A 20,207-nucleotide genomic window follows, 5' to 3' on the forward strand; every position below is an offset into this window, starting at 1 on the left:
TTATTTATTATTAAAGTTAAGAGTACGTTTTATACATTTATACGATAATTAATTCATATTTTATACATTTACAATACGTAGATCTTGTTTTGTTCTGCAACTAGAAAACTACGTTTAAGTTTACATAACATTTAAACAGCAAGCAATTATGCAATTTCTTGTTCTTGTTCTTGATCTTGTTCTTGGTTTTTGTTGTTTTTGTTTTTGTTTTGTGTTTTTTGTATAATAACGTTTAAAATACATAATAATCCTGCTCAAAGACGATTCAAAAGGTTTAAATATAGTTTCTTGTGTAGGTTTCGTTAAGATTTTTTTGTTTTCGTTTCAACAGCAATTTTTCAATTATCAGGTAAAAAGTTTAAAGTATTTTCTTCAACTTTAAGAAATATTTGGTTTTCACATTGCGCCACGAGGGCCAGGTTCTGCAGCCGCTGGCAGCAGATCCAGTCCAGGGAAGAGGACTCCTCCAAGAGTCCAGGGTCCCGGGTGGTGGCAGCCGCTGAAAGTGGTACTGGTGGCCCCGGCTGGGGCGGTGGCTGTGGCGGCGGCATCGGTGGCTCTTCGGGCCACCAGTTCTCCCACTCTCAATACGCCGTCGCCGCACCGGGATGCATCAGATGGTGGTGATGATGGTGGTGTCCAAAGTGGTTCAGCGGATTCATGGCATCCGCAGAGCCGCTCGGCGCCGCCGTGTGGTACCAGTCGCTGGGCGGATGAACCTGCGCCGCCGGATGGTACAGCAAATGGTGATTGTGGTGCAGCATCGAGGCCGAGGCAGCCGCTGCTCCCGGGGAGGAGGCCGCCGCGGCTGCAGCCGCCGCCTGGTGGTGGTGGTGATGGTGATGGTGATGCGGATGCGAGGGCGGTGGTCCCAGCGGGGGCGGCAGATACGCTGATGCTGAGGCGGCCATCAGTTGCAAGGCAGGCGAGGATTTTGAGTCGCTTTGATGGGAGGCAAGTTGCTGTTGCTGCTGCTGTTGTTGCTGCTGCTGCTGCTGATGTTGCTGGTGTTGCTGCTGTTGTTGCTGCTGTTGCTGCAACAGATGAGAGGCGCTGCTGCTGGCCGTACTGCTGCTGCCGCTGCTCGAGGCCCCCAGGTGGACGCTGTGCATGGGGTTGGGCTCTGATTTGATGGAGTGCGGCGAGGACTTGATGCCACTGCCTCCACTCAGGCTGCTCACGCCGCTGCTGCTGCCGGCACTGCCATCCAGGCGCGTCGAAGGCGGCGTCTGTGCCCCACCAGTTATGATGCTGGAGCTGGAGCTCTCCTCCCCCTCACTGTCATAGCCGTGCGATGGAGACTTTTCGTCAATGTTGCCATGCACCTGAAGGAGAACAAACAGACAAAAAGAGAGAGAATATTTAGTTGAATTCAACCAAAGGGAAATCGTTTAAATGTGTTAGAATGTCCTGTCTTCAGCCACCAAAAATGATCAAGATCAGGCAATTATTATAGCTATAATAACGAAAGTGAAAACTCACCTTCATGTGCTTCCGCAGCGAGGAGGGATGCGTGTAGGACTTATCACAGCCATTGATCCGACAATTGTAGGGCTTGTCCGAGGTGTGCACGTGCGAGTGCTTCTTCCGGTCCGAGGAATTGGCGAATCGCCGATCGCAGCCCTCGTGTTCGCACTTGAAGGGTTTCTCTCCTAAAAGTAGGCCAAAAAAGATATCCATGAGTATCAATAGATAAAAGAATACAGATCTTGCATATAGTATGTGCGGAGTGTGTGCGTGGCTATAAATATCATTATTTATGTGAAAGGCATAAAACATATAATAGACGATGCCCATTTATGGTCTCACAATTTTTATGAACTCCCCTCCGGCACACAATTTAATAAAGGTGGGAAAAACTCATGTGTCCAATATATTTATAGGGAAAACAATAACAGAACAACAAGATATACAACAAGCACAAAAATCATATAAATTATGCGGGATCAAGGCGCCCATTGTTCGAGAGACCCAGAGACCGGGACCCTTCGACCCCGGACACCATTTTCACCTGTGCCGATGTGACGATGGTCCTTTTTCTTTTTCCGTTGGAATGGACATGGACACGAACAATAGCGGCAAGGGTAAAGGGAACAGGTCAAAAGGTTAACGCTTATTATTTGATTCGTGTGCGTAGCAAACACCTTTTCCTATCAAACTATCAAAAATAAGAAACAGTCGTCCCCATTTAGTCCGAAGTGATATTTTATAGCTTATTAGAAAATTATTTATAGCGAAGGGTGGGGGCAGCGTCGGTAGATCCCGACTCAGATGCACAGAGATAAAATCAGGATTAAACATAAATAATATTTACCCTAAAGGAAACCCTATAATTTGCCAAGATTGGTCTTTAAATTTATGGTGAGAAATGTGCATTCAGGACTTTTCTGGAGAAGCGATAGCATAAAGAAATATGTGTGTACATATTGATTAGGAATCGGTTTAAAATCCCAACTGTTTAGTGGATCATCTAGCTTTGCATCATCAGTTTCAATCACATGCCACATTAAACGTATTCAAAGTGCACCGCGAAAAGCCCAATAAAAGCCCTATATGTATGTATGTTTGTATGGGGTTCCTTCAGTTAATTCCATTTAGCATATGGCATTTATGTCGCAGATAAGCGGCCATTATATGCACCACAAGCTTTATGACAATTGCAGCAGCTAAGCGGCTCAGAGATCTCGGAGACCCACTCTCTTTCAGAGGAAACCCACACAGGGAACGACGATGACGATGACAATAATCGAACATTTTCACACCTCGAGCTTAAAGTGGGTCTCCAGATTGGAGGAGGGTGTGCTGTGGCTAAGAAAAGCTGTCCAGCTGGGGGCAGGCACGGGTCGGTGCCAGTGCCACTGCCAGTGTCAGGGCTTTGTGTGCTGCCCCTTATAAAAAGACATCCAGCGGTGACTCTGTGGCCCGACTCCGACTCCGCGCGTTCAACAAGTTTCAGCCGTTTCATTTGTGTTTATTTTTTTTGCTTTATGTAATTTAATACTAATTTATGTGCTTTATTATCCGCATTTGAATAAAGTTTTCTTTCCCGCTTTTATTCCGTGATGCGTAATAACTCAGGCGAAAGAGAGATATATTCGTACGCGTATAAAAAAATGAACAAAAATCGGACAAAATGCTGTTCGATTTGAATGGCGTGTCGCATTGTGGTTGTTGTTGTGGTTTCTATTAATTTGTCAAAATTTAAAACTCATAAATATGCATTACAATGGTTACCATTGGCGTGTGACTGGAGCCCAATTATATATTTTGACAGGGCTCGAGAGTTGACCGCAGAACAAGCGGCACGAATGCACTTCGATGCGCCTCGAAATCTCATCTGGTTTTTCGGTGGGAGACAATGTCAAGTGTCGGCTTTGGGTACCTTTATCAGATCGATTGTACACCTTATGGATGGCATTCAATCGAAGATTGGCGCCAGGGGAATCTCCCCGAAACGTACAGCTTTAAGGTCATTCCTTTGTAACCTTTGGTTGACTCCCAATTTCAGCTGTTATCAGCTGCTAAAATGTTATCTTTCCACGCTAATTAGTCATAAATTGGACAGGCAGCTGTCTTTGGGCACCAACCCGCTGTGCCCACTGTGCCCGCTCCTATCCGTGCTATCATTCTTATCACATTTTGTAGTTTTTCTGGAAACCCAGCAGCAGCCGACATTCCCTAGCCATATCCCTTGCCGTATCCACACACATAGGTATCCATCTCCTGGCGCGTTGCGGTCTAAACGCAGCGGGGGCAAAAACAGAATGCGATGCGGCATGTGAGGCATGAGGCATGAGGCATGAGGCAGGCGGCACGCGCTGCGGCTCAGACGACGGCATACGACGCTGATGGCATACCATTAAAGGGTTCGTGTACCGGCTAAGTGCAGCAAGGATACGCATAATTTTCACATTCCACATGGACTCGGCGCTACAGAGCATTAAAATTTAAATTTAAATATGCTTTATTGCTTTACGTTACAGTTCAACCAACAAAAAAGTAACCAAAAACTGCCGCCCATTTATAAAATGTCAATTTCAGTTGAAATTTTCCCGACAAAAAATAAAGCCCGACAAGAAAGACGGCCTGGCACACACCCTTTTGGGCTGGCAAGTCGCCATAAGTATAGCTCCCTGTCACTCCAGCACTCCCGCTCTCCCAGTTCTTCCTCACCAAATCCCATTTAGGCTGTGCGAATCGACAAACTTATTTAAATATTTCAATAAAGTAAATCCAATGGCAAAGTCTCTGTGTATATAATGGTGTTATATTGTGGGAGTGGGCCTTGGGGGAGTTGGAGCTGGGTAGCCGTAACTGTGAAATAGGCCGCCTGCTCTTTGTGATTTGCATATTATCATGAGTTGCCTATGCGCTATTTTGCTTTGCTTTACTTTCCTTTCCTTTACTTTCTGGAAAGCCCCCGAAATGGTTAATTTCCTAAGGAAAAAAACATTCGCTCAAAACGCACGAATTGGCACGGACCCGGCTTTTGCTTGGCCTGTCATGGCGTACGTTCCGTTCCGTTCCTTTCCTTTCCGTTCCGTTCTGCGGTGTGGTACAGCTGCAAACTTGCTTTTGTTGCTGCTTTTTTTAGGGTGGCTCTTATTTTTGGGGTTGCTTTGTAATCTCTTCCCTTAACGGGTGTACGGATGTGTCTGTGCGTGTGTGTGTGTGTGCGTGGGTTCACGTTCACCCAAGAAACTCGTACATGGCTCTATATATATATATAACATATACTTATATAATATACAGTGTGGCTTTGTTTGTTCATCGTGTATATATAGCACATGTTTTGGCTTTTATGTAACTGCTTCTGCCGGGTTCTGTTAAGCGCAAAGCTTGGCTGTCATTTGCAGACGACACAGAGTCGTTCGAGTGCCGAGCCGACCGTCGAGCGTCGGCCTTTCCTCCAGCTCCAGTTCCAGTTCCATCTCCACCGGCAATCTCCATATATCTCCAACCTCCTCCTCCTTCTCTATTCCGCTCGTCTGAAATGGTTTTTGTTGCGGCTGGTTTTGCTATTATGGGGCGTTGTTTCTTTATTTTTCTTCGGAGTGACTGGTGGGGGCTGCAGGATTTTCTGATGTTTCTCTCTTTAGGGCGTAGTCAGGCCCAAACAAAAATAATATAGAAATTGTGTTTGGCTAAACGTCTCGTAAGTGTTTTTCTTTTTTTTTTTTTTGCTGTTGTACATACGTATATGGTTTTGGGGTTTCGTGGGGGTGGTAAGGCCTACAATATGGTTTTCTTATGGGTTATGAGACAGGAGATGGAGGAGGGATGGGGGCGGGTAAGACAGGAAGCAGAAGGTTAGGATTCGTTGATAAATGGGAGTTGAACATTTGATATCAAAAGAAACTTTTAGTTGACATTGAGGAAATACTAAAAACATTGTTTTTTCAATGGCATATTTTATTGTACAATTTTTAAACGCGTAGAAAAGCTCTGGTAAAACATTATGGTTGGGAAATCTAAAGAAAACCTATCAAAACTGGTAGAAAAAAAAATAGGATCAAACTGTAAAAATGCAAACTTTTGAAAAAAAGAAAAAAAAATTAAATAAAAAGAAAATAAAAACTATTTAAAAACTTGTTAGGAATTTAAAACAAACAAGAATACAAAACCATACGAAAATGAATACTTATGCATTTGAAGCTCCACTGTATCAAAAAATCCAAAAATAGCAGGACCCGTCCGAGCCATGAGGAAACCATTCAAGAGGAGAGCATCTTGCATCATACCCCCATCCTGGCTCTGCCCGTGATCGCCGCTAACCGAGCGATGCAAATTAAACATCATTGACAGTCGCTGATTAATTGAACTGAATCAGGTTTTTAATTTTCAGCAACAACAACAGCAGCGACGGCAGCAACAAAAAACATTAAAAATGAAATGCAGAAATAAAACATTTTTTGGCGTCAGAGTGACGGTTGCTTATTAAAAGCATTTCAAAAGGGAATTAATTAAAAATGAGAAAAAACGAACAAAAAACCAATCAGCAGGCAGAATCCGCGCTAACAGAGCGATAACACTGCGTTAACAGGGCGATAACACTGTGCTAACAGGGCGATAGCCTAATTTATAGAGCGATAACAGGCCGATAAGCGTATCTCTGTAAAGGGAGCGTACGCTCGACTGCTTTAATTGCTGCTAAATAATTGGCCTGGTAAATATTTATTGCCTGCTTAAGGACCGACCGCTCAGCGCACTCACTCGCCCTCCAGCCAAAACAAAGAAGGGATCTGTCTCCCTCCGAATATGAAAGAAAGAGAGGAAGGTAGGAGCGGATGAAAGATAGCAAGAGGGGATGAGCAGCATCATCGCTCATGTGTCAACAACATGCAATGCGATATGATTATTATTATCTAACAATACAATAACAAAACGGCAGCTCCCGTGGATGCTACTTTTTGCCTGCCCTCTCCCTCTCCCTATCCCTGCTCCCATCCCTATAGCTCTCTCTTTCTCCACACTTATATGTATCTCTTTCTATCTCCCTCGCGGTGCCTGTCTGGGTTGTTGACACTCTTCGGATTTGAGAATCCTTAGCTCATTGTATATCTGTATCTGTTTGTTTGTTTGGTATTCCTTTGGTATTCCGCCACTGTCTCTTCTTTTGCGCCGTTTCCCTGCTCCTTTTTGCTCCTTTTGTTCCTATGGTTAAAGCCGGAAAAAGCCAAACCCCGATTTCCTGGCGGTTTACATTTCAATGGGCAATTTTCCCTGGCCCTCGCTCTCGCTCCCCCTATTTCCCCTCGTTGTGTCTCTGTTGCGAATAGCTCACTTTGGATTTTTTGTTAGGGATTGTTAGGGGGCAGTGACTGTTGATGATAGGAATATTGTTAGGGCACTAGAGATAGAGATGTTCGATAAGCAGGTGATAGCTCACGTGGCAGTTTTTATGGGAAACGATGCACTACAAACGTCGTTAGATTCTATCTAACCATCATCAACATACATATCTCTTCATTCATTACATCGCAAAAGCAACCCAATTTCCACTCGGACTAGTTTTAGATTTTGTGCCACAGATTTTCCCACACGACATTTGCTTTGAATATTTATAACATTTGCCTGCAGTTGATGACCAAATTAATGGCAACCATCCCGCTTCATTCCATTCCATAATAATAATAAAATCATAATTTAAATGCAATGAATGCCGCTTGTCAACGGCCAAATACAAAATCCTCTCGCTCATCATCGGGGAGAGTATCATCATAATCATCATCATCATCATCATCTTCCTAGAGGATGTTGCACCCCTAAATTAGAAGGGAAGTTACCTATGGGTCTGCCACACAGTCGGTCCATTGTTTGTTTGTTTGACAAAAACCATCGTTGAGTGAATTTCCTCGATGATTTATGATTTCTGCATCCCTCCCCGATGATGAGGCCGATGACGATGACCCCCAACCCCTCATTGGGCGAGAGGAGAGACAATCCTCACATAATTTTCGCTATTTGTTTGCAGCTTTGCCGTTTGCTGTCAAGTGATACGTTAATAATTGACACTGGGGTCAGTACACAGTCTCAGTCTCATTCCGGGTCCGAGACCGAGACCGAGCCCTGCCTTGGTCTGCGGTTTATTGTAGTCCAATCCATAGATACTCGGACATTTGGGAAATTGTTTCAAAACAAAAACACACAAAATTTTACACTTGAATGACGGCTTGTGGGCTAATGAGGGAAAAGCATTGGGAGGAAAAGCAGGAGAAGGAAAGGGAAATGGGCGTTGTTCTATTCCACTGTTCCTAATTGAAAGTGCTTGCAATTCTTGTACTCAAATATATGAAATATAATCTTTATTTCAACGACCGCTTTTAATAAAAACTTTTGGGTGTTGCGCCTTACTTACCACAACTCATACAACCAGTGCAGCAGCCACACAAAAACCCATACACATCCGACCCATACTCGCAGATAGACAACTAGCAGAGCTATTAGTAAAACAATGACAGCAACAGCCTTGCTGTACATGAATACAAGACCAAACATGGGCCAGCTTGTCTGGCTCGGTCTCTGTCTCTGTCCCGGTCTCTGACTCTGGCTCTGGCTCTGGGTCTGTCTCTGACTTTGGTTTCTCTCCTTTTTATGTATTTTTTCAGTCTTTTTGCGAGGCCCCCCCAACCATTTGTACAAATTTTCGACAAGTTTGCCATGCAACTAACGCCTCTAACATATTCGAGGTGTGTGTGCCAGTACCACACAGATATATGTATGTATGTATATACTACCTACATGAGAGTGCGGCTTGCATTTAATGCATTCAAATTGCATTTGGCTGGAGCTCCAGCAGCAGGAAAAACTTTTCCAGACAGCGACCGAGCGGGGACTGACAGCAAAACTCTTGGCTGACTAAGAACTAGACATGTGTATGTATACGATATATGGAAATGTGTAAGCGTCTGGCATCTGCATCTGGCAACCTTGTGTAATAACAAAATTTGTACCCAAAAAACCATTTTCGGGTCGGGCATTAAACATTAAATTTGGTGTAAAGGCAAAAAGTTTCTCAAGAAGTTTATGGTTGGAAGATTCTGTGTACTTTTAACCGGGGTTTATGGAAATGTCTTGAATGTCTGTTGGAAATCGTCCAGAAATTAGCAAAGTAAAAAACTGTATGCACAAAATTAAATTAGATTTTCTAGTTTTACAGACATTTTTAAACTAAAACATTATTTCAGAATTTCTTATAAACTTTTAATGCAATTTGTACTTCCCATAAAAAGACTTCATGCAAGTAGATATCATTAGCGAATATGGGGAAATTTATATAAATTTTTACGATTTTAGCATTAAATTCTTAATGACTTTACGAGCCTCTCAGAAGGCGGTCTTTACTATAATAAATATTAAGTCCCAGTTAATGAAGATGTGCTTGCTATGCTTGGCAGTTTAAGGCCGGGCTAATTGATTAGTTAAGTGTGTTCTACTAGAGTATCTACAGAGCGTAAGAGAGATACTCTTCAGTTGCAACAGCAACAAAATGCACTCGAATGACAAACGGAGCGTAGACAATAAGTAGAGGTAACACTAAGCCTATTGTCTGAACCCAAAACGCGTACAACAGGGCCAACACAAGGGGAGAGAGGGACAGATTGAGTACCGGAGTAAGACGACGGACTGGTAACTGAAGTCGGCTCCAGTTGACAAAGAAGTGCTAGGCCAGGATTAGCCCAAGAAGCAGCTGATGCCTCTCTCTCTCTTTCTCTCTGTTTACCCCTCATGAATGAACTGCTTACGCGAGGTAAATGTTTGCAAAAAAGAAAGCAGAAAGCAGAAAGAAATGTTTCACTTCCCTTTTAGGGGGTTACAGAACTGGAAGTAAGGGCTCTGCTCTACCAAAATCCACAACAAAAGCAGAAGCCGAAGCGAAAGCCGAAGCCGAAGCCGGAGACCGACATTGACATTGGTGGCACGGCGGCCCGCTCGACACTCTCAAAGAGGTGTTGCTTTGTCTGGGCTTGGTCAGGGATCGGTATCTATATCTGTTTGGTATCCCTTCAGCCTGATTTTTTGCTCTTTAGCGCTCTTTAAGATCTTAATCTTCTCAGCCCACTCGTCTCCTTCCTCTCTCTTATCCCGGTATCTGTTTGTTTCTCTTTTTTTTCGAGTTCCGTCAAGTAGAAAATCTCTTCGGTTGTTTGTCAGAAATTAAAATGTCATCAAGATTGTCATCATTTGGTTATGCGATGTGACATCTCCGGCAAACTGAAGGAGGCATGGGATGGGGTTCTTAGGCTCGTGTTTTCGGATCGCCGGGTCTCCGGGTTTCGATTTCGATTTCGGTCGGTTCTCTTATCTCAAACGGCTTGTTAAAGTTTAAACGTTGTCAATTCTAACAAGATCCCACTCGGTGATAAAAACCAATCAATGACATCAGGCGACAAATATTTTTGTTAAGAGTCTGGCATGAGGCTGCGAGAATTTGTGGGTAAATTGGATTGGAATGGAAGTATTACCAGCCACACTATTGTTGGTATCCAGGTTTGAGGAAAGTACTACGGCTTTCTGTTCGTACTTCCCATCTTCTCAAACCCTAAACCTTTACCACCTTTCTTACACTTCAACACCTTTCTGTACCTTATCGATACTGCCTAATGAACACATCAAAACATCAACTAAAATTGCATTTCTGTTCCTAACACTCGACTAAAAAACACACCCATATTTCGTGGCAAACAAATTGATCTGAATATCGAAAATCGAGGGGAAAAAAGTATCACATCTCAATGGCCCACATATCCCAGTGGCTTACACTCGGCTGAGTCCTGGTCAGAAATTTGATCATGCTGAGAACGAAGAACAGCAGACCGCGTGTTCCCGCCAGATACTTTTCACAGTAGCCGTCGGCAAATGCGTCATAGAGTGTCTCCCTTCTTTGCTCTATTTCACTCTCCTATGCCTCTCTCTGCGTTGTAATTTTAGCCAAAAACTTAGCTGGCTGTTAGCCGACTGTCAGAGCACCGTTTGACAGGCGGTTGTCACACAAAATCTGTGTAAATTGTGCCTCTAATTACAATTGACAATGTTTTTACAATAAATTGCGTGCCAGTTTGCGGCCTGTCTCCACCTCTTTGTGTGCCTCTGACTCTATGGCTCTCTGGCTCTGTGACTCTGGCTATTTGGGTTAAACAATCACAATTTTATGCTTAAATCAACTTGGAGGCGTTCGTGTGTTACAAATTTGTCTAAACGAAAGCGACAAACGATCCGAATACGTATCCCGCAAAAGGCAACCCATATACACACAACACACATCAGAACCTAAGCTGATTTGACAAGCACGCTTATGGCTTTTCATATTTTTGTATATTTTGTTTTTTGTATGCCCAAGAATTATGGAATAACTTTGGTTTTATACGAACTGAAGACTAGCTTTTGAGTGCATCCATAAAGTGGAAGCCATTGATTGATTTTTGTCCTGAACTAATCCTTATATTTCTCCACTTCTTTAAGATATTTTCATAGGAATCGCAACATCTTTGCAACATTCCAAGCATTCCTCTAAAACCCAAAAATCATCTTTGGTTAGGGCATTCCGCAATCATCATTCTGATTTTATATAAAACACATTTCTGGTTCTGCTGCCCGACTGTCTCTGCTCTCAGCTCTGTTCTTTTTTTGGCTGTTTAACATTTTTGCCCATATGAATAATGATTTCATTTTTCCCATCAGCTAATTTATACAAGTGGGGCAATGCGCGAGGGGCCCTTGGTGCGATTTAGAGGATTAGTCAGGCCTTACTTTTCCATAATTCTCGAAAAGCAGAGACCCCAGGTCTGAGTCCGAGTCGGAGTCGGAGTTGGAGTCAGAGTCAGAGTCCCAGTCCCAGTCCAAGCTGTGGCCTCTACCTGTGCCCTGGCTCGAGGTTGCGTCCGTGTGCAGATATAAAAAATATGCAAGATGACAGTTTAATTTTATGGTTTGTCTGCTGCTGATCAGTTCTTTATGCGCTGAAATTTTATTCTTATTTGTGCTCCTCTCTGATCTCAGTCTGTCTCTATCTGCAATCTTGTGCCTGCCGTCTCTTTCGGGGATCCGATGGAATGCGAAATGGAGTCTGGTACGTGGCTACTTTTGGCTCCTTTCGGTGAGGAATTTAATTAATTTGAGCGCGACTTCTAATGACAAAGTGGGCGTGACCAAGGCTTAGGAATTGGAACGCGAAACTTGCCAAAAAAAAAATACAAATTTACGTCCCAGTGAAGAAGGGGAAATTTATCAAAAATAAGCCTCATTTATTAACTAGCTCGGGGTAAGCAGCTTATGTCCATCCAGCCATGGAACAGAGCCATCCAGGGGTTACGGCTACCTTCCACACTTCCATATCCACTGCCACTTCCATTCGAATATTATGCAACAGCCTCAACAAAATGGCTACTTAGCTAATAGATTCAAATGGGAGACCAAAACAATGACAATGCTCGCACAAAAGGGTTGAGAGAACTAACCCCTGCCGCGTTTACAGCGCTCGCTCTCACTCTCTCTCTCTCGCGCTGTATCTAGGTTTTTTCGGGTAAATGGAATTATAATTCCTACAGGGGTTAAGGTAGATACATATATATCCATATATAAAACTGTTTTGACATTTGGTAAAATGCATAGCATGGAGATTCCTGAATAGAGAGAATGCAAAGCAACCCCCTCTCTGTTCAGGAGCGTAACGGGTGGACCGACAACGATGGTCTTTGTTGGGAGTGTTAGGGGTTCGGCGTTGAGGGTTGTCACTAATTAGAATGCATTTGCAAGATTATTATGCAGGAATATGTATATGTTTCTATATATATGGGCTGATCAGCGGGAATTGGCTGTGGGCCCAAAGCCAGAGCGAGGCTAAGTAGGCTTTTGAAGATCAAAAGAGATTATGTTCCTTATAAAGATGGCTCCTCATAGTGTAAAGAGTGCATTTTGTTACAAAAATACCTCTTAACAGAGCATAAAATGTTGTTGGTTCATTCCCGTTGTTCCAAACGGCAACGTAACATGGTTTTATATTTCTTAAAATTACTTCTTACTTCTTAAGTACTTAATACCTCCTATAGATATATTCCTATTACAAATCCTGTGCTTTTTACTTAAATTTCCCGTAGCCCCAAAGGGAATAATGAAGCTCTTACTTCGTGTCCAGTCAATAAATTCTCGAAACTTAACTTACATTCAGCTGTCAAATGCTTAGACCACACCAGAAATTTATATACTTTTTACTTTTGGCACATAAATCTCCAAAAAAAAAGGCAGTGAAGAGAAAACTTTGCGCCTTGTCTGAGTTTTTAACAGATTGCAATCGTGTGTCATGTCTGGTATTTGACACTTTAAATTGAGCGAAACGAATTCAAACATCATGTCCACCCATATGGATATGGTTAGGTGAGTACTGGTACTCGATCGGATCTTGACGAAAAAGACCACGGGGAGTGGAGGGGAAGGAACGCTAATTAAATGACGAATTTCCGTCTCTCTGTTGTCTCTCTGCTGCATTTGTCATTAGACCCCGTACATCTCCTAGAGAGAGGGCCGTAGCCATACCGAAAGCGTAACTAATTGATTTTCAGTTTGTTAGCCAGCGGGAGGGAGGGAGGTAGTTTTAGAGGATGGCTGACAGATCCTGGGCAGAGAGAGAGAGAGAGAGACCTCCTCGCACCAGGTAGTATAGGTAATCGCTCGAGCACATCGCAGGTTTTTATTCTCCTTCCCTTTCGATCCATTGTTCAAAAATTCTGAGAAGCCAAAACACACAGTTTATGCGCAAAAATAAAAAGTGATTTTTGTCTCTCGCTTCGGATATGTGTCTGTATTTGTGTGTGTTTTTGTGAAAAACGTTGAACCCGCAATAAAGTCATCAATCATTGACATTTGCCAGTATTTCGCTTTGGTTGAGTTTCGGTATTTTCAGAAATTATTCCATTGGCGCCGGAGTGGGCAAAAAATTAACAGAACCCAAGGCGTTAAGCAGTACGAATATTTGGAATATGTTAGAGAGGGTATAACAAATACGTAATATAACATTAATAGGTAGAAGATTGATAGAAATGTTTGTAGAGAAAGGAACCAGTGTGTACCCTCTCTACTATGCCCACCTAGACTTAACATCACGCCTCTGTTAACTCTCAATAGCACCTCTGTTAGCACGCTTAAAAGCTTCATAAAAGTGTAAAATAATTGCATAATTCACTTCATCATTCAAAGACCAAACAAGTCCATAAAAGACTCATTAAAAAAACACTTGCACTCAATTAAATGGAGCCGTCCTGTAGCTGGAGGAAAGGATAAATGAGAGGTACAGAGGAGAGCAAGCTAATCAAACAAGGGTCGCTGCTACCAGGACAATGTTGAATGCTAAACTTTGCCCCCGCCACAACGTAATTGCACAACGAGTGCCTGCACTTCATGGAGACGACTTGGGGGATTGTAGAGCGGAGAGGGAGACCTAGAGCATAAGCTTAATGAGCTTCCCAGGCTTCTGGAGAGGTAGAACGTGTGGTGGAGCCATGGTGGAGGGGCAAAAACTAACCACAAAGTTGTTGAATGCTCTTGCTGCAGTCGGCGGTGTGGATCTGGAGCCGGACCCGGACCCGGGATCCTGTGGCACGTTGTAGGTGTTAATGAATAAAGTTGTTTGTGGTCCAGCCAGAAGAGCGAAACAAAAAAGAGCATGTACAAAAAATATATGTATCTGGACATAAACCGCACACCATGATAAACGCCATTCATGTTGCCTGTCGTCTATCCACACACACAGAGGCACAAGGCTTTGGCCCCCAGCAAGGTGTCAACTCTGGCTCCAACAAACACCAACAACAAAACGTACAAACGTTGATTGTATTTGTTGCATGGGGCAAGAGAAAAGAGTGCCAGCAGAGAAGAGGTAGCAGGGAATGGAGTCTGGAGTCTGGAGGCTGGACATGGGCCATTCCAGACGGCGACAACGACAGCGACGATGGTGACAAGTGCAAAAGTCAGTGCACGCACACGAGTGAAAAGGGACAGACCTGCCAACTGGTCGAGAAAGAGCCCAACATTTTTGAGGTTATAGAAATTGTGTTTGACATGGAATGTCACAGAAATGCTTATTCTATGGAATGCTTAAAGATAATGTGATCAAAATAGAGAGAAAAGTTACAGTTAGAGCTTCTTAGAGCTCTTTTAAGTGTTTTTTATTATTTTAATATTTGAAACTCTAATTTTCTTTATAATAATTATAAATCAAAGGCAAATATCTAAACTACAAACTCTAGAACCAAAACTGTGGACATACATATTCGCTTTAATCATGCGCCAACCCCAGGCTCACTCGCTCGCATCACCAAGTTCATCTCATATATGGGTAAAATATTCGACGACGATCCAAAGAATATAACACAGAGATATGGTCAAACAGTATGTACAATGAATGAGTACCAACACATGATCTATAACGAACTGAACTTTATGGTCCAAAAACCGTAGCTTAATGACTTAGTGCTGATTTCTGCAGCTGTGCCGAGCCGTTCCATTGAGGTTTATGACTGGCCAAGTGGACCACCCCACCTCATTAAAACCACGTACAAAAAAATTACCCATTAAAATCAATTAAAAAAGGGGGCAAACAGAAAGAACAAACATAAAATGCAAAAACACACGAGAACAAAGTTGCAGGAAAACAACAAACAAATATGTATAATTGCTTTAAAATGGCGCCACTCGATTTAACAAAACCTCTATAGACCAGATGCAAACAATCATCGGAGGCATAATGAAAACGCTAAAATCGCCAACAGCCAACAGCCACAACAGTTCAGAGCAGAATAACAGGTCCTGCCCTATAGGCCGGGTGCAGGCATTATCCTGGCCTGGCAGCGTCCTCCGTTTATTAAATCAGGGAGGAACCGGCAGCCCGAGGACAACGAGTGTGCGGAGTAGGGCACAGCTAGACAGCGACCATTGCCACAACAATATCTGGTGTATCCAGAAAATGGCGTTTTATATATGTACGAGTATTGCTTGGCATACTCGTATTTTACTCATTTCGTTTTGCTTTAATTTTGGCTTTCCATACTTTGTTCCTCCCTCCGTTTTCCCTCTGTTTCGCGCGTGGGCTTTAACAAGTTTTTCTTTCTTTTTGGGTTTCGAGGGGATTAGGTGGCTTTATATTTTTATAAATTGAATTAAAATATGATTTTTGTTATCTTCCCTCGCTTGGAATGCTTCATTAAAAGTCTGTGTATTCAGCACCCAAACAGAAATGAATCTTTCGATTAGAAATGTTTCTTGAAACGATTCGAAATTAGCCTGAGATTTGGACAACATGAGAGGTTATTTTTGGTTTCTAGTCTTCCCCTATTTGCACACTCATCCGAAGGTAATTAAAATGTTTCGTTTTGATTTTCAAGACGCCGCCGCCATATTGTAGTCGATTTGGAACAATCATGTGGCATCATAATGATCTCTTGGGGCATTCATTGTGAATCGGTTGCTGTATGTACGATATGATGATATTTTTGACTAATTTCATTTTTGTTTCTTTCTTTTCCATCCGATGATGTTGCAGAAATTGAGTTTTTTTTTAAGGTCTCTATGATTGGTCGGCTAGGGCTACAAATTGCTGAAGATATTGTACATATTGATGGACTTTCAAGTGGCCGACGCACAACTTCATTAGAGAGTCGGGGCTTCGGGGATCCCGAGGCCTTTAACCTCTGTTTTTTCGGGCCACTTGAACTACGAGTACGTAACGTACCTCCCTCTCCCTTCCTGGTTCACCATCTCTGCTCCCTATATAAATCAAAAATTCAATCAGCATCGTTGCTTGGGTTAAATGTCCCTTGGATGCTGCTGGTGTTTGTTTTTATTGCCTTGACACCAACACAAACACAGAAACACACAAACCCCAACACAAACACACACACACACATGTGTTGACACGTGTCAAAACTTCCGTTTGTAATCGCACGGAAATACTCGTACTTCTTTGGCACTTTGTGCCTCTGCCCTCTCCAAAAAACCCATCGAAATATCGAAATTGGGGTAACATTTCGAGTAGATTACTGCCTGTTTTGCAAACATTTCACCGCACCGTTCTCTCAGCAGTTTGTTTTATATACTTTTGTGTGCTTTCTGTTCGGGCCTCTCTATGGTACATTAAGTTCTTGATTTAGATTATGCAAAGGTTATTTATGGGCTCGTTGGCACTCTGGTTTTGGTTTTGGCCGATGGCAGCGGGTCGAAAAATGATAAGTGGGTGTGTAAAAACGTAGCAGAGCAGTCAAGTACGTGTTTATGGATCTATGCGATATGATCTGCTTTAATTGTCGGCCATTAAGACGGTGATAGCTGATGGGAGGGGTCAAAAAACTATGCTAAACAAGGTGGAAGATTATAATTGTCTTAGGAATCAAACACATAAGAGTTAAAGCATCTGAGCTAGCTCGGAAATAAAGATATTTGTTAGCTTTTCTTGGTCTAGAAAAATATATTTACATATCTCGAATCCAAGCAGATCTGATCCCTTTTCGCATAAAACCACAATACTTTCTTTCAAAACATTTGTGTTGAGGATTTTCCATGCCGTTTATCCACAACTGGTGTTGTCTCTAAGGCCCGATACGATCCGAAAGTTAAAGTCAAGAGCTGTTCACAGGGCTTAGCCAGAGGAAGAGTTGAAGTCGAAGGAATTATCCGTGTTAGGACAACTTTGACGGGTATTTGCAACAGAGGGCAAGGAGAAGGGCTTAGGATGCAGAAATTTTACAGGTGTCATAAAAGAAGGCCCGCGCGTAGGATGGTGGCGGGTTAAGCCAGGGGTGGGCGTTGCACCGACTTTTGCCGTCGGAACGCACGCCCACCTCAAGCCGAAGGGATTTACATGCCCCGGAAAGGGTTAAACCCACGGCAAGGTGAACCGATGTGGAGGATGTGGTAGAGCTGGAAGGAGGCGGTTCCATGTGCGACTTACCCGTGTGCGTTCGCTTGTGGATCTTGAGGTTCTCGCTGCGGGCGAATACCTTGCCACAGCCGGGATGCGGACAGGCGAATGGCTTCTCGCCGGTGTGGACGCGTATGTGGTTGACCAGCTTGTACTTGGCCTTGAAGGGACGTCCGTTGCGCGAGCACCCGATCCAGAAGCAGGCATGGGTGGTGCACTCCGGCCCCCCCACATGCTCCACCGTCAGGTGGGTGACGATCTCGTGCATCGAGTGGAAGATCTTGTTGCAGGTCTTCCGCCCGCCAGCCTGCACCAGCCCCGGCTGATCCGGATCTATCCACAGGCACTGCATCTCCTGCTTGATGCTGGAGGCCGACGAGGCTGGCTGGTGGCGCATGTAGCGGAGAAAAGCTCCTGCCCCCGCTGGATGCATGGCGCTCATGGCATGATGTGCCGGGTGATGCACTGCGGCAGCGGCCGCGTGATGGTGTGCTGCCGCATGCACAGCCGCCGACGGGAAGTTTCCATGATGCTGGTACGGATGGGTGGCATAGGCATCCGCCATTCCCATTCGCATCTGGTGCTGGTGATGGTGGGCCGCCGCGGCGGCATGGTGGTGGCTGTGGAACGGATGCTGGCCAAAGCCGGAGCTCAGCTCGGCGGCCGCCGCCTGGGCGGGAAAGCTGGAGAAGATCATTGAATCAGCTGCGGCCGAGCTAGCGGCCTGACCGGCACTGCCGGACACCCCATAGTCCGTGTCGCGTCGCCCCAGCAGGAAGTCCCGGGAGGCATAGCTGTTGAAGTGCCCGTAGCCCGAGTTCTGATAGGCTGCCGCCGTCACCGCGGAGGAGTCCGTGCTGCCCTCCAGTTGCTGCTGCTGCTGTTGCTGTTGCTGCTGGTGCTGTTGCTGCTGCTGCTGGCTGGCCATGTCGTGTTGTTGCTGCTGCTGTTGGTTGCTGCCACTGCCGCTGGCTGACGTTGTGGTGTTTGGGGACATGCGGAGTCCATAGCTGGCCAGATGATGCTGGGCCGGCTCGATAAAGGCGTTCATCATCATCTTGGAAAGTTTGTATTGTTTTCTTGGTTATTTTCAATGAAGTTTTTTATAAGTTGTTCGGGCTTTTTCCTAGGCCAAAGCCCATCACCACACTTGACACCTCACTAAGCTTGTATTTTCTCTCTATGTATTTTTGTTTTGATATCTCTTGTATCGTAAATATTTGCTTTGCTTTCGAATATTATTTCAAGAAACACTCGCGCGCGTTTTCTACCGTTTTTCTCAGCGTTCGAACTCGAACTCGAAACGAACTTAACGTTTCAAGACGCGCAGCAGGAATGAAATGCCCAACAGCTCCTGAAATTCTAGCTATATGTCTCGGCCGATCGTCGCCTGCGTGCGAGCGAGCACACAACACGCCAGCGGCGCAAGAAGCACTCGATCCCCTCTGCCAGAGCGAGCAGGCCATACTCCACTCAGTGGTGAGTTTTCGCCGCTGTGGTGTGTTTCACTCAGCCCACCACTCGATTGGATGGAGCAGAGCTATAGGTGCGAGTGCAATGGCTAGTAGAAAATGGCTGACTGCTGGCCCTCCAACCATACGAGAGACGAGTGCAGCAGCACACCATCCGTTCAAAAGCAAGTCCATTGGAAATGTATAGCTCTGTATGGCCATCTCTTTCTGTTCTCAGGGGTAAACTGGTTTCTTGTCAGAAATTAACACCCACTGTGGTTGGCCTGTGGGTGGTTTGCCTCATCTCTGGTTTGGTTCCGCCGCGGGGTCGGGGCGTCGACCCAGCATGCGCCTGTGCATGGGGCCCCGATGCTGATTGGACCGCCGCGCGACCAATTGAAAGCTACCGTACATGCATTTTTCATCAAGTTTTTCGCACTAATTTCACAAAGTTTATTTTTCATTGTCGCTGGCGGGGCTGAAATGTTTTTCATTATTTTTCGGTGGGCTCCTCCGACCCTCCGGCGCTCCGTTCCTGCCCCCCGCCTCTTCAGCTGTCAGTTTATCAAATTAGTTGTTTATTTTATTGATTTTAATGATATTAAGCACATTCTATCCACGGACATTGGCGATTTCTGTTTGGTTTGGGAAAACATTTTTTCGATTGCGATTGCGTAATGAAGACATAAATTTTCATTAGCCCGCTCCGTTTTCATTTCTTAATTTATGGAATTTCAAATAAGCTTTAAGTATATGTACAAAATTGATACGATCTATTCCCATTCGATTGGATTCGATTTGATTCTACCGAGTGTTTGGTGGTTTAACTAATTGGTTTTTTTCTGAACTGATATTTTGAGGTTTGGTGCTGTTTTTAAAGGGCTTTGGTTTTCTATATGTTTTTTCTCTAATATTCTTTATTTTGTTAATATAAAAATATGTTTAAAATTTAATTGAAACGCAATATTCCTTCCTCTTCCGCGTTTTTGAGCTTCAATATCTTCTATGAATATGGAAAACCATATTCTTTCTCTATTAATAATGCCAATAACCATATGGAGGTTCTCTTCAACAGTTCTGCCATAATATGTATGTATCCTAGAACACCTCTATCCAAGCCGTTAAAATTGGCAGTAAATTGTGACATTAACTGTCGCCGCAGCCTTTGGGCAATGGCCGTCAAACGATTCTGGCCAAACGCTTCGACGACTATTAAAATGTCAAAACAACTCCGCGGCAATCGAGTGCCAGGCCCGACCCCAATGCCATATTTGGGATCCAGGCGAGACCATAAAACATGAAAGAATTGCACCAAACTGGCGGAGGCCCCATCCCGCAGAGCATCAACG

The 20,207-nt window shown here is 44.0% G+C and overlaps 1 protein-coding gene across 1 annotated transcript; it reads right to left on the reverse strand.

Moving 5' to 3' along the window:
• Positions 1-222: 222 nt before the first annotated feature.
• LOC6591804 (pair-rule protein odd-paired) lies at positions 223-18,681 on the reverse strand. Its single transcript, XM_002017229.2, has 3 exons — positions 17,438-18,681; positions 1,483-1,652; positions 223-1,325 (listed from the first exon to the last, which is right to left on the reverse strand). The coding sequence occupies exons 1-3, from the start codon at positions 18,462-18,464 to the stop codon at positions 585-587; spliced, it is 1,938 nt and encodes a 645-aa protein (XP_002017265.1). The 5' UTR covers positions 18,465-18,681; the 3' UTR covers positions 223-584.
• Between the last annotated feature and the right edge of the window lie 1,526 nt (positions 18,682-20,207).

Source organism: Drosophila persimilis, unplaced genomic scaffold (genome assembly GCF_003286085.1).
Source record: "Drosophila persimilis strain 14011-0111.01,24,50 unplaced genomic scaffold, DperRS2 tig00000000-arrow-pilon, whole genome shotgun sequence".
Lineage (NCBI taxonomy): Eukaryota > Metazoa > Arthropoda > Insecta > Diptera > Drosophilidae > Drosophila > Drosophila persimilis.

Bases quoted from the DNA above. Each gene is read 5' to 3' on its own strand.
- LOC6591804 (XM_002017229.2), bottom strand. From the start codon at position 18,464: ATGATGATGAACGCCTTTATCGAGCCGGCCCAGCATCATCTGGCCAGC. The intron at 1,653-17,437 runs GTAAGTCGCACA...GCCTACTTTTAG, and splicing joins CCACAAGCGAACGCACACGG to GAGAGAAACCCTTCAAGTGC. The intron at 1,326-1,482 runs GTGAGTTTTCAC...GTTCTCCTTCAG, and splicing joins CGCTGCGGAAGCACATGAAG to GTGCATGGCAACATTGACGA.